The sequence below is a fragment of the Ruditapes philippinarum genome, unplaced genomic scaffold, assembly GCF_026571515.1.
Source record: "Ruditapes philippinarum isolate M1 unplaced genomic scaffold, ASM2657151v2 ctg2137_1_1_1_1, whole genome shotgun sequence".
In the NCBI taxonomy this organism is placed as follows: Eukaryota; Metazoa; Mollusca; class Bivalvia; order Venerida; family Veneridae; genus Ruditapes; species Ruditapes philippinarum.
The window spans coordinates 31,342-44,543 of NW_026852674.1; the positions used below are offsets into that span (position 1 = coordinate 31,342).

The 13,202-nt window shown below is 33.1% G+C and overlaps 1 protein-coding gene across 5 annotated transcripts in view; it reads left to right on the plus strand.

Moving 5' to 3' along the window:
* The first annotated feature begins 5,681 nt into the window (after positions 1-5,681).
* Positions 5,682-13,202, plus strand: part of LOC132720681 (liprin-beta-1-like) — a 97,912-nt gene continuing 90,391 nt past the window's right edge. For all 5 annotated transcript variants that reach the window (XM_060704874.1, XM_060704866.1, XM_060704889.1 and 2 more), the window contains exons 1-2: positions 5,682-5,855; positions 10,047-10,238. In XM_060704874.1, coding sequence (XP_060560857.1) covers positions 5,697-5,855; positions 10,047-10,238 — 351 coding nt within the window. In that variant the 5' untranslated portion in view covers positions 5,682-5,696. The remainder of the gene's footprint in view (positions 5,856-10,046; positions 10,239-13,202) is intronic.

A 13,202-nucleotide genomic window follows, 5' to 3' on the forward strand; every position in this document is an offset into this window, starting at 1 on the left:
AAAATGAAAATCCACGAATTTAAGAATCCACGAAAATGCCCGTTTTGTTAAACCACGAACTTTCATGCCCACGAATATAAGTGAATTCGCAGTATTAGAAGTCTTCAACCATTTGGGAATTATTTTGCTTGAAAATGAATGCGCCTGTATTTGACCATCTTTACGCAGTGATCTCCCCTGAATTTTTTGGCGTTAGTGTACATATAAAGGAAAGTAACCGCTTCAAAAAAGTGGACTACTTTCGGCATTTGCAGTTAGCAGCATTAGACTCTGAAATTTCGCTACTATTATTTGTTTGGTCTGACGACCCAAACAAATAAAAAACTATAGAGGTTATATTTTCAGCCAGAATATCCTGAAAATTTTCCGATTTCTAGTGGGTCATTAACAGTTATTTCCCTTTAAAACTAAAAGTCATATACATGATTATGTCTCTTAAACTTTTGGGAAAAAAATTGTTTTTGCTTTGGCCGTCTGTCTGTCCATCTGTTCGTCTGGTTGTCCGTCCACATTAAGCTTGTTCACCCTTCACAGGGCAAACATCTGGTGGGATTTCAACCAAACTTTACAGAGGTTATCAGTACCAACCCTTGTTGTGCACAATTAACACTGGCATTTTCCACTTTGCTGCACAAAATGGCCTCCAGAAATAAAAATAGAATAATCTTGTCAGGCCTTCACAGGTTAAACTGCTGGTGGGATTTCATCCAAACTTTACAGGAGTGATCAGTACAATGGCATCCCTAGTTGTGCACCTAACTTGCATATAACGCTTTGCTGCACAAAATGGCCGTCAGAGCTTAAAAAAAGGGGAAAATCTTGTCTGACCTTCACAGGTCATAATACTGGTGGGATTTCAACCAAACTTTACAGGAGTGATCAGTACCATCCCTAGTTGTGCACAATACCGGCATGTTCTGCTTCGCTACACAAAATGGCCGTCAGAGTTAAAAATAGAAAAAGCTTGTCCGGCCTTCACAGGTCATATTACTGGTGGGATTTCAACCAATCTTTACAGCAGTGATCAGTACCAACCCTTGTTGTGCACATCACCGGCATGTTCCACTTTGCTGCACAGAATGGCAACCAGAGCTAAAAATAGAAAATCTTGTCGGCCTTCCCAGGTCAAACTGCTGGTGGGATTTCAACCAACCTTTATAGGAGTGATCAGTACTATCTCTAGTTGTGCACAATACCGGCATGTTCCGCCTGGCTGTACAAAATGGCCATCAGAGCTATAAATAAAAAATTCTTGTCCGGCTTTCACAGGTCAAATTACTGGTGAGATTTCAATGAAACTTCACATGAGTGACCATCCATAGTTTTGGGAGACATATGTTTTTGTGACAAAAACCCTTCTAGTTTATGTTCAGAATAACAGGTTCAGGTAAATAACCTTGTGTATAAAAAAAGGGTTGTAATAAATTGCTATGAATTATGAAATGAGTTTATCTGATGAAGGCTTATCAGGTTTCCCCTGGATTTTAACCATATGTTTAGTAAGAAGAAAATAGCAATCTTTGATAATATAACAAGATAAATGGCCAGAGATATGTTCTATTTCCTCTAGTATATTACTTTATCAAATCATTCCAGCAAAAAAAAAAATGTCTGCAATTTTCTCCCAGCAGTTCCTGGCCAATTTGATACAAATCTACAAAAAAATCATGATCCCTGTAACTATATATTCCTTTGAGGCGTGAATGCATCTGGACTTGAATAGTGTTCTCTTATATATTAATATATTTATAGTTATTTTTCTTATCTGGAATATATCTGTATTCATGTGTTCTACCTGGAATTAGTTCACTGTTTGTTGATGATTTTTGTTTTCTCCTGTTTGTCTCTGAATCATTTATGCTTTTGTTTTTAAATAGAGGATATTGAATAAGTAAGTTTAATACTTAATTTATTGAACAAGTTGAATAAAATCATATTATGCGAGCCTCTGCGAACATAATATTTGCTTTATTCAACGAGTTCAATAAATTTAGTATTGAATCTACACGAATATAATATTCTATTTATCACATATATAAAATAAGAACAGTAAACTGTAAAAATTAGTATTTTTTTAATGACGCGCCTATAGTGTAACGTTACCATTAGTGCGCTTTAACGCTATGTTTCTAAATAGCGCAAATGATGTCACGTCAAAGTGTTATTACACTAGTGTAATATTGTTTTTATTAAATGGTTTTATTACACTCTTGCGCCGTGGTTAAGATGATAATGGGATATATATATATATACATTCAATTGTGTATATTATGAAATTCTACAATATTGAGATTTCTATAATTATTATGTCACAATAATTTCTGAATTATTTCTTGTTTTATTTTCTTTGATGTACAATTTTTGAAATTTACAGTAAGGACATTTTTATACTATAATATTTTCTGAATGATTTCTGTTTTTGTTTTGTACATTAAATAAAATGTGCATATTATGAAATTCTACAAAAAGGAGATTTTTATGCTAGAATAATTTTTTATAGCCTTATTTGATATTTATTGTTTTTCACTCATATGGGTAGGCTAATCCTAATCTTATAAAATATTTTAATGTTTACTAAAATATTATATAGTTGAAATGATTAAAATCATTTCATTCTGTTACAATGATTATCATAGAAAAAGTTATTCTTACAGACACCATTAGGAAGAATTAATTATTTTAATTCATTTTATTATTGACAGGAATGTAGAGACTTCAAATTAATTTTTGATTGCTCATTTTTTGGACAATTCGAAAGGGGAATGATTTCTGTTGTTTGTGTAATACATAGTTCTCCTATTGATTCAAGTCATTAATCAGTATTTTTGCTGTTGTTTGTGTAATTGATGGCAATCATTTATCAAATTCTTGTATTGCAACCATTTATCAATACTTCACTCTTGTAAGTGTAACACAGTTGTTCTCCCATTGCAATTAGTTATCAATACTTCACAGTTGTTAGTAAACTGCCTCCGTGCTCGTGGGGTTAGAGTCGATGACTTCTAATCCAGTTACCTCTCTGGCGTGGGTTCGATCCCCAGGAGATGCTTTGGTAGTTTAGCATGGAGGAAGGTAGTCTAGTACTGCTGTAACTCTCCAGGAACGATGGTTTGGAAACTACCCTCCTATATGGCTGAAATACTGTTGGGAAAAGGCATAAAATGAAACAAACAAACAGTTATTAGTGTAACACATGTGGCTGTTCTGTTGCAATCATTTATCAATACCTCACTGCTGTTAGTGTAACACATGTGGCTGTTCTACTACAATCACTTGTCAATACCTAACTGCTGTTAGTGTAACTCTTGTGGCTGTTCTGCTGCAATCAGTTATCAATACCTCACTGCAGTTAGTGTAACACATGTGGCTGTTCTATTGCAATCAGTTATCAATACCTCACTGCAGTTAGTGTAACACAAGTGGCTGTTCTATTGCAATCAGTTATCAATACCTCACTGCAGTTAGTGTAACACATGTGGCTGTTCTACTGCAATCAGTTATCAATACCTCACTGCTGTTAGTGTAATTCATGTGGCTGTTATATTGCAATCAGTTATCAATACCTCACTGCTGTTAGTGTAACACATGTGGCTGTTCTATTGCAATCAGTTATCAATACCTCACTGCTCATATGGCTGTGTTATTGCAATCAGCTATCAATACCTCACTACTGTTAGTGTAACACATGTGGCTGTTCTACTGCAATCAGTTATCAATACCTCACTGCTGTTAGTGTAACACATGTGGCTGTTCTACTACAATCACTTGTCAATACCTAACTGCTGTTAGTGTAACTCTTGTGGCTGTTCTGCTGCAATCAGTAATCAATACCTCACTGCTGTTTGTGTAACACATGTGGATGTGCTATTGCAATGGGTTATCAATACCTAACTCAGCTGTTAGTGCAACTCCTGTGGCTGTTCTATTGCAATCAGTTGTCAATACCTCACTACTGTTAGTGTAACTCATGTGGCTGTTCTATTGCAATCAGTTATCAATACCTCACTGCTGTTAGTGTCACATTTATGGCTGTTCTACTGCAATCAGACCATGCCAAAATAAAGACCACCTTGTAAAAAAAGACCACCTTTTAAATAAAGACCAATTTTCAACAATTCTCATTGATAAATACAACAGAGTAACCTCCAAATAAGGACAATTTGTCTATAAAGGCTGTGTTAAGTCCTTTATTTGGATGGTCTTTGTTTACAAGTTTGACTGTATAATTATCTGTTCAACAAAATTTAAATTTCCATGCTTGAGAATAAAAATTTTGTTAAGACCTATTCCTCATCTTTTTTTTTAAGCTTAAACCAGGTGTGCTATTTATAGATAGATTTATTTGGAAGCAGAAGTGAATATTTTTTAATCTTGAACTTAAGAAGCCAGTCTTGAGTCTTTCACTCTCTGGTTACTCTCATATTTATCATGAATCTGACATCTTAATTTCAATCCTAATTTCATTTGTAATGTAAAAAAGCCAGTGTTTTTATAAATGCAATGTGTTCAAATGTCAGAGGTTTTGTATATAGACTGAAATTCTATTATTAAAAATGCACCTAATTTGAGATACATGTTAATACATAAAAAAATATAAGTGAACTTAAAACTGTGATATTTTCAGCATAATGCAGTCTCTGTTTTTCATATAATGCTACTGTACTGTTGAAAAGTATGAAATAATTTTTTGTTCTCATTTCAAAATGATGGGATTTATTGAAAAATGATTTCATTGGAGTTAATTTAGTTGCAGGAGTTTTTTATGCGGAGTTTTAGGGCAATTTAATCAAATGTAATTCAGATGTTTTAAGTTAAATACAAATATACAAAGAAATAATTAGTGAATTAGTGACATGTTATTGTTTTTGAACAGAAAAATGTTCTAGTTGAAAAGTGAAATTGTGAAAGGTTTTTATTGAAACTTCTTTTGTTCTTTTTCGTGAAATGTGACTTTATTAATGATTTTATTAATGCTGAAATATTAATATTAATCAATATCAATGAGTTTATATAAAAATATTTTTTCAAATTGACTGATTGAAAGGGTTTTGCTCTGATTTATATATGAAATGATTTGAGCCGCGTCATGACAAAACCAACATAATGGGTTTGTGACCAGCATGGATCCAGACCAGCCTGCACATCCGTGCAGTCTGATCAGGATCCATGCTGTTCGCTTACAAACCCTATTATAAGTAGAGAAACTGATAGCGAACAGCAATTGGATCCTGATCAGACTGCGAGGATACGCAGGCTGGTCTGGATCCATGCTGGTCGCAAACCCATTATGTTGGTTTTGTCATGACACGGCTCATTTATGTTTTATGATAAACAAATGGAAAAACATCTTTTTCAGATGTCTGTTATATCATTTGAGTACTTATAATACTGCATGTTTGTAACGTCGTTTTTCATTGGATAATTGTGACGTTTATATGGTTTTATACACGGCTGCTGTCGATTTATGAAGAAATCTCGCTTTATTCCTTTAAAAATGATGCTTGCTGTATTATAAATTTGTTATAAATATTTCTGATAGGTTATATGGATAGTGGCTTGGTTTATATTTACAAACAACTGTTTATATTATATAGGGCCATATAACCTGTCAAAAATCTTTGTTACTAATAGTATATGAAAGAAAATCTTTTAGTGGTTACAGTTCTTTGATATTGACATTAATATAAATACTGAAAATGACAATGATTGGAGAAGGACATTATATGGGATATCTGATGGTAGGGATAGCCTACGATTATGCACAGGTGCTTAGGGAAATATCTGTTGCCATGGTAACAGAAAACAATGCTGTTATAACAGATGGCCTCCATGTTGAATCTGACACTTCAGAACAGGTATATTTTGATAATCATGAAGATAAAAACTAGTATCTAATGTATTCACTTGATTGGTTATATAATTAATTCTATCTTTGTATTTCATCTCTCACAGCTAAAAATTTTCACAGGCCCTTATTTAAGGGACTGTGGGCCAGGGGCCCTTGGGTAGGGGAATTTTGTCTGTCAACAATTATATTCATAATGTTTTGTATTACATAATTATTTTATGTTGCAGAAAGCAAATTTCTATATGATATTACCATATAGGGTCTCCTGTTTAAGAAATGTAAAGATATTGTTTGGAGAGATAATGTTTTTTTTAACAATAAGCCAAGTAGGGGGAAAATAAATCATAATTGTGGAAGGGAATTCCGGGCCCCAAAAACCATAAAATGAGGGCTCTGCTTGGAGAGATATTGATTTAAGATTATTGTTTACAATGTTGCACTGTATAAATACAGACAGATGGAAATAGGTATAAACAGTGGAACTCAAAACATGTTATTTTGATTTAAATATTGCCATTATGGTAGTAGTTACTTCCTTATATATAAATAACAGTTTATAATTTTAATTTATTTTTGAAGTGTAGTGGGGGCTAATTATTAATTTTATAAAATTTGGTGCTTAATAGCTGAACTTGATACTGTTGGAATAAATTTTATTTTATAGGAATTTTGACCATGTTTTATTCTGAGGTCAAGGTCAATTTGTGAAAATAATTAAGCATGTAATTTATTTAAATCAAAGAGCCTTAAAAATTGAATCTGAAATGTTATTTTGCTTGCTGATTTTTTTTATTTTTTTGTAATTGTTTATGTAATATATCATGTCTTGCTAGAAAGTGAGATAATATCAGTGAGATATTTTCTGTATCAATCATTGTGAGAAAAAATCTTCCTCCTTTCATGAAATATCATTGTATAAGAAAAGGGAGACTTATTACAGAGTAAGGCTGCTAGCTGTACTATTAAGCTGTTATATATTACAAGAATTAAATTATAATTAGACTCTCAGACGTCATTAGACTTTTAGTGCTGTGACAACATAATAGCATTTTTACCACAAATGTGATGTTGATGCCACTTTTGTTTATGTTATGCAAATTTTGATGTATCATTTGATACAATACCGTCATTGAAAAATTCCCATGTACATGCAGTTGTTATGTCATCACAACAAAGTTAGTCTTAAAGGGACACCACCCGGGATTTTTTTGACATGATGGGACTGAAAATATTTTTTCCAGATAAATGCACCATTTGATGTAGGTTTAGACCACTAATCTTTGTGCAAAATTTCAGATCATTATCCGCACACTTCGTTTTTCCTGAATAATTATTCAAATTGTAAAAAACTTGATCCAAAATGAAAAGTGTTTAAATGCTTTTCAGTCAAATCGGGCTAGGAAAAGCATAAAAATAAGATTTTAAATTTATTTCAAGGTATATTTCTTGTTCTATCTTTGCATATATTTTCAAGTGCCCCAGCTCATCTATGTAAGAAATTAAAATGTTATGTTTTTAAGCTTTTAAACCTCAGAGGAGTCCCTTTAAGTATGCCATCAGGATATAATATAAAATTGCCTACAATATAAAACAAGAAAAGCATTGATGCAAAGCATCAAAGGGCGTCCAAGCAAGAAATGCAGCAGGTGAAGATGAACTAGTAGATATATGATGACAAGATATTCTTATAAACTTTTCAATGGTTGAATGGTTAATTGGTTTTTACCAGAATTGTATATCACTTATGAATGAACGGACGAAAGACATTGTTCATTATTAACTATGCTAGAGATTAGAATATTACTTACTGATCGTAATTATTGATAGCAACGGATATACATGTATACATGCAATCATTTATAATCCATATGTGTTACGCATGATCAACACCACACTTGTGTAATTGTCCCTTATTATGTTATCGCTATTAGCGAAGACACCCTCTTAAGGTATCTGTTCACACTTAGTAACAAATATGACACTGGTTATATATAACCATGTTGATCATGTTGAGCATAATTGTTACTTATACAATAATTGTGATATCTATTTTAATAAAAAAAATTACAGATTTTATGAATATTGTTTTCTTTTCTTTTTTGTGTTTTATGTGCTATTTTAATACTGAGTTTTTACGTTTACTACTATTTTAAGAATTCAATTGTCATATTGACCGACGATTATAAGTCAAAACTTAACTGAAAAAAGTCAGTAAATTATGGTTAATCTTTCAAGATATAATATTGTTTATTTAATCTTAAACTATATAAATGTACATTTGTATTTTTCTTTATCACTTTTTAAATTATCAATCAATTGAATAATTCATAAAATCTAATTTGTAACTTTGAATAATTCCTCGGCATCTTTACTAAACACGAATAACAAATTAAATAAAATGTTTCAAAGTTGATAGTGTCATATTAATACCATAAAAATGTACCTTTTTTCTCAATTATTGTACATATTTATTGTTTTTATCTCATATAGATAAAATAAAACACACTATTGTTGTTGTTGGTTTTTTTTCGAATTGTATGTTCATGTATAATAATAATAATCAATAAATGTGAGAGTTGATCTGTGTTTATTAATTATTGTAACCAAACTAAGTGACAAACATTCATTTTGGAAAAAAAGCTTATTTATCTGTAAAATATTTGTTCTGTTCTGTAACGATATCAAATATCTACTCCAAAAACGGGAGAGACCGGACAATAAACGTGTGGTACTATTTGTCGGTCACTAGCAAATCCCGGTCAAAATAGACCAGGAGAGACCGGGAATTACCGATAGGAGTACATCCCTCTATAAATAGATTTTCGGAATATTTAGGTCATCAACTGATCATTCTATTTACAGCTTTCGGATACATGTACATGTACAACAATAACATACCATAATAACCCACTGTGTACTACAAAATGATAAATAAAACTACCCCGAAGAGCGCGATTTATTGACGGAAAAGGTTATTTCATTTGAAAATGTTTGCATTGCGAAATTCTCATTTTCGCTATTCATTGTACATATCGCGACATTTCATTTTTAATTAATAATCAAGCACCCTCATACCGATCGGAATGATCGACTTTTATCATGACCGACTAAAAGGCTCAAGAAGTTGCTGTCGCCCTTTCACAAAATCTGATTTCATTCCATAAAAGGGCGCCGCGCTTCGGCGCGGACGCCAAAAAGACTGTCCCACTCTTTTTGTAAAATGAACATAACTGATAATTTCTATATACATGTATACAAGGTCGGATAAGACAGGGAGTCGTTTAAACCAGGGGGTCGCTAAGGCAGTCTCGACTGTATTATGATTTTTATAGGTTACTGTACGTGTGACGTTAATTATGGTTTGAAAACACATATGTCAAAATGACTAGCTGATCTGAATTTTACATGAAGTTTTGGATGGGCATAATGTCACCTTAAAGACATACTTCTTTAGATTAGGGGCAAATTTTCAACATTTAATTAATGGTTTTAGAGCATGTTAGATGCTTGTCATTGGAAGAAAGTAGCACTAAATGTGAAATAATTTGTCTGAAAAGTAGAAAAATGTAAACTAAGGTAGTATGTTGACTACCATACAAAATACTAAATTCCTTTAATTTCTAATTTCTAAAAGACAACAGAAGAGAAAAATGGTTCAGGTTAAATTGGTAAATGAGTAACTTTTTGGAAACTAGAAAACTACATCAAAAATACAGTTTTGAGGAAAAAAAAGAATTTATGGACTAAATTGGACCCTTAAATTGCTTGAACCTGAAACTGTATGTTGTTTATTTATGTATTTTGTGTAAGATATTTTGGTTTATAAAGAATTTATTTTAGGTCGATTCTGCAGGATAATTTATATACACACTCAAAATTTGTTCCTGTAACCAACCTGTACTGAGCAATGGGTGTAAAGTTTTTTGCTCAAGGAAACAATGGCTTGCTCCTGACAGGATTTGAATCTGAGGAGGATAGCAATCTTAAGATTACGAGTCCGAATTCTTAACCATTGGACCATTACCATAGCTTAAGGGATTTTGATATAAAAATGCCAACAGCAGCACACAGAGCCTGGTCAGCCCCACCTTTCTCAGTATACTGTTGGCATTGGCAATAAATTATCAATAGTAAAAGTGATTAGATTTATAAACATAATATAATACTATCCCCTATAGACTATTTTTCAACATTTCAGGCAAATGGCTATATGCACGAATCTGCCGAAGACCGGGTGAGAAGGTTAGAGATTGAAAAGAATGGTCTAGCATTACAAATCAGCGTGCTGACAGAGCAGGTGGAAGCCCAGGGAGAGAGGTTAAGAGAAATGGAGTATCAGCTGGATGAGAAAAGACAGAAAGTTCATTATGCAGAAGATATGTATCAAAACGTAAGTAACTACAGTAAAATCCCGTTATAACCAACTCATTTGGACATTCAAAATCTGTTCCTTATAGCCGGAGTTCCTTGAAAGCATATAGCGAACATATTTACATATAACGAACTGATTGTTTGTCATAGTCCTCCATTTTTAAAATCTTTTGATTAAGAAAAGTTAGTCATTTATCCTTTTTTAGACCGTACTTTTTGGAATTTGAAAATACTTTGCTTTTTCAGTTTTAGCTTTACTCCCTTTCTCAATTTTTCATACAATATCATATTTTCTTTCTAAACTCAGTGCTTTTCGTTTTCTTTCCATGATTAAGATAAACAAGATTTTCGATTTTTCCTTCCTTTTATATTAAAAGTCTTCTATTATATTTTAAGGGTGACTTTTACTTATGAAAGATATAGATTGCTTTTCATTTCAATCAAGCATACTTTGTAGTTTTCGATGGTTTAGCAAGCATGACATTGTGTAATTATGTTGATAACCGATTATTAATGATCATAATTATTTTACTCGGGAAAAACTATTAAAGAAAAGAAATGATAGAATAAAAGGAATAACCGTTTTATTTTGGTGCTAAATATATCCTAAAACGAAAAACTATTACAGTTCTGCTATACAAATTCATTTTTATACCCCCGCACAACAAAGTTGTAAGGGGGGTATACTGGAATCAGCTTGTCCGTCCGGCCGTCCGTTCGTCGGTTTTTTCTTGTCCGCCCAATAACTTAAGATTCCTTTGACCCACAGTCTTCATATTTGGCATGGAGGTTAGTCATGATTAGTAGATGACCCCTATTGATTTTGAGGTCACCAGGTCAAAGGTCAAGGTCACAGGGGCCTTGACATCAAAAAGCTTGTCCGCCCAATAACTTAAAATTCCTTTGACCGACAGTCTTCATATTTGGCATGGAGGTTAGTCATGATTAGTAGATGACCCCTATTGATTTTGAGGTCACCACGTCATAGGTCAAGGTCACAGAGGCCTTGACTTAAAAAGCTTGTCTGCCAAATAACTTAAGATTCCTTTGACCTAAAGTCTTCATATTTAGTATAGATTGGTTATGATAAGTAAATGAGCCCTATTGATTTTGAGGTCAAAGGTAAAGGTCACAGGGCCCTTGACTTCAAAAAGTTTTCCACCCAGTAACTCAAGATTCCTATGACCGACAGTCTTCATATTTGGCATGGAGGTTAGTCATGATTAGTAGATGATCCCTATCGATTTTGAGGTCACCAGGTCAAATGCCAAGGTCACAGGAGCCTTGACTTCAAAAAGTTTGTCCGCCCTATAACTTAAGATTCCTTTGACCGACAGTCTTCATATTTGGCATGGAGGTTAGTCATGATTAGTAGATGATCCCTTTTGATTTTGAGGTCACCAGGTCAAAGGTCAAGGTCACAGGAGCCTTGACATCAAAAAGCTTTTCTGCCCAATAACTTAAGATTCCTATGACCCACAGTCTTCATATTTGGAGGTTAGTCATGATTAGTAGATGACCCTTATCGATTTTGAGGTCACCAGGTCAAAGGTGAAGGTCACAGGGGCCTTGACTTCAAAAAGATTGTCCGCCCAATAACTTAAGATTCTTTTGATCCCACAGTCTTCATATTTGGCATGGAGGTTAGTCATGATTAGTAGATGACCTCTATTGATTTTGAGGTCACCGGGTCAAAGGTCAAGGTCACAGGGGCCTTGACTTCAAAAGCTTGTCCGCCTAATAACTTAAGGTTCCTCAGATTTGGCAGGGAGGTTGTCATTGAGTTCTAAATGGCCACTGTTGATTCTGACAAAGTGGTATGCGGGGGTATTCACGCCATGAAAGTGGCAGTTCTAGTCACAGCTGTAATGAAGTACATACTACAATAAATGGTACATTCAGCCGAGTTTAAATCTGTGCCAATGAAAATGAAAGTTGAAAATGCAAGATCTATTTACAGATAGCCGATATTTTTGAGTTCATTATAAAAGTGTATAATTTTCTGTACTTTTAACTGAATTGGTACTAAGAAATTAGTTCCTTATAAGCGATAATTCCTTATAACCGTGCTCGCTATATGTATTTCTACATGCTTAAGCATTTATAATACCCTGGTGAATTCAATTACTATCTATTTTTAATACTTGTATTAGAATGAAGGAAGTCCGGACAAATACCTGTTTATAAAGTATAAATGAGAAAAATTTTCTGCTTTGTATCCGTATTTCACTCTTTTTAAAGATCAAAGAATAGTCAACTTTGAAAAAAAGTATAAGTCCAAAGCAATTATTGCATGATGATGCTAGGTGGAAAGTGAACCCAAATCAAAATTGCAAGTTTTTTTAAAAGGTTGTGACAAGCTTGTTGCAAGCTTGCAAATAAAGCTTGCGCAAGCTTAGAATTGGAACCTTGGGGCAATCATTTCCCAATCAGAGCATTACTTACATGTATGTAGTTGTATCTGCCCATATGGGGACTGCCAACAATTATTTCCCAATTAGAGCATCACTAATATAGTTATATCTGCCCATTATAGGGCTGCACACAATTATTCCCAATCAGAGCATCACTAATATATAGAAGAGTGATCAGATAATTTGCCTACACTGAACAACATTCTTTATTGGTCGGAGATCTGCTCAATTATTTGGCCAATTTTACTTAAAAAGGCTTATGACTTGTTGATGTTTGATATAAACATGTGTAATATAATTGTATAATATAAATTTATAATATTCACAAACGAACAAAGTGTTAAACCCAGTACAAACAGTGTATTGTGAAGTTATTACAGCCATCAAGAATATAGGCTTTTAAAACTGTATATCGAAGGTTTTTTTTACTGGGCATCTGTCAATGGAATCAATTAAATTTACATGTATTATTACAAGTAATTATTACAATATTCTGATTACCTTGTTATTTCATTTAAACAGTCAGAAATATCCTTAAACGTTTACATATGAAAATCAAAATGAAATAC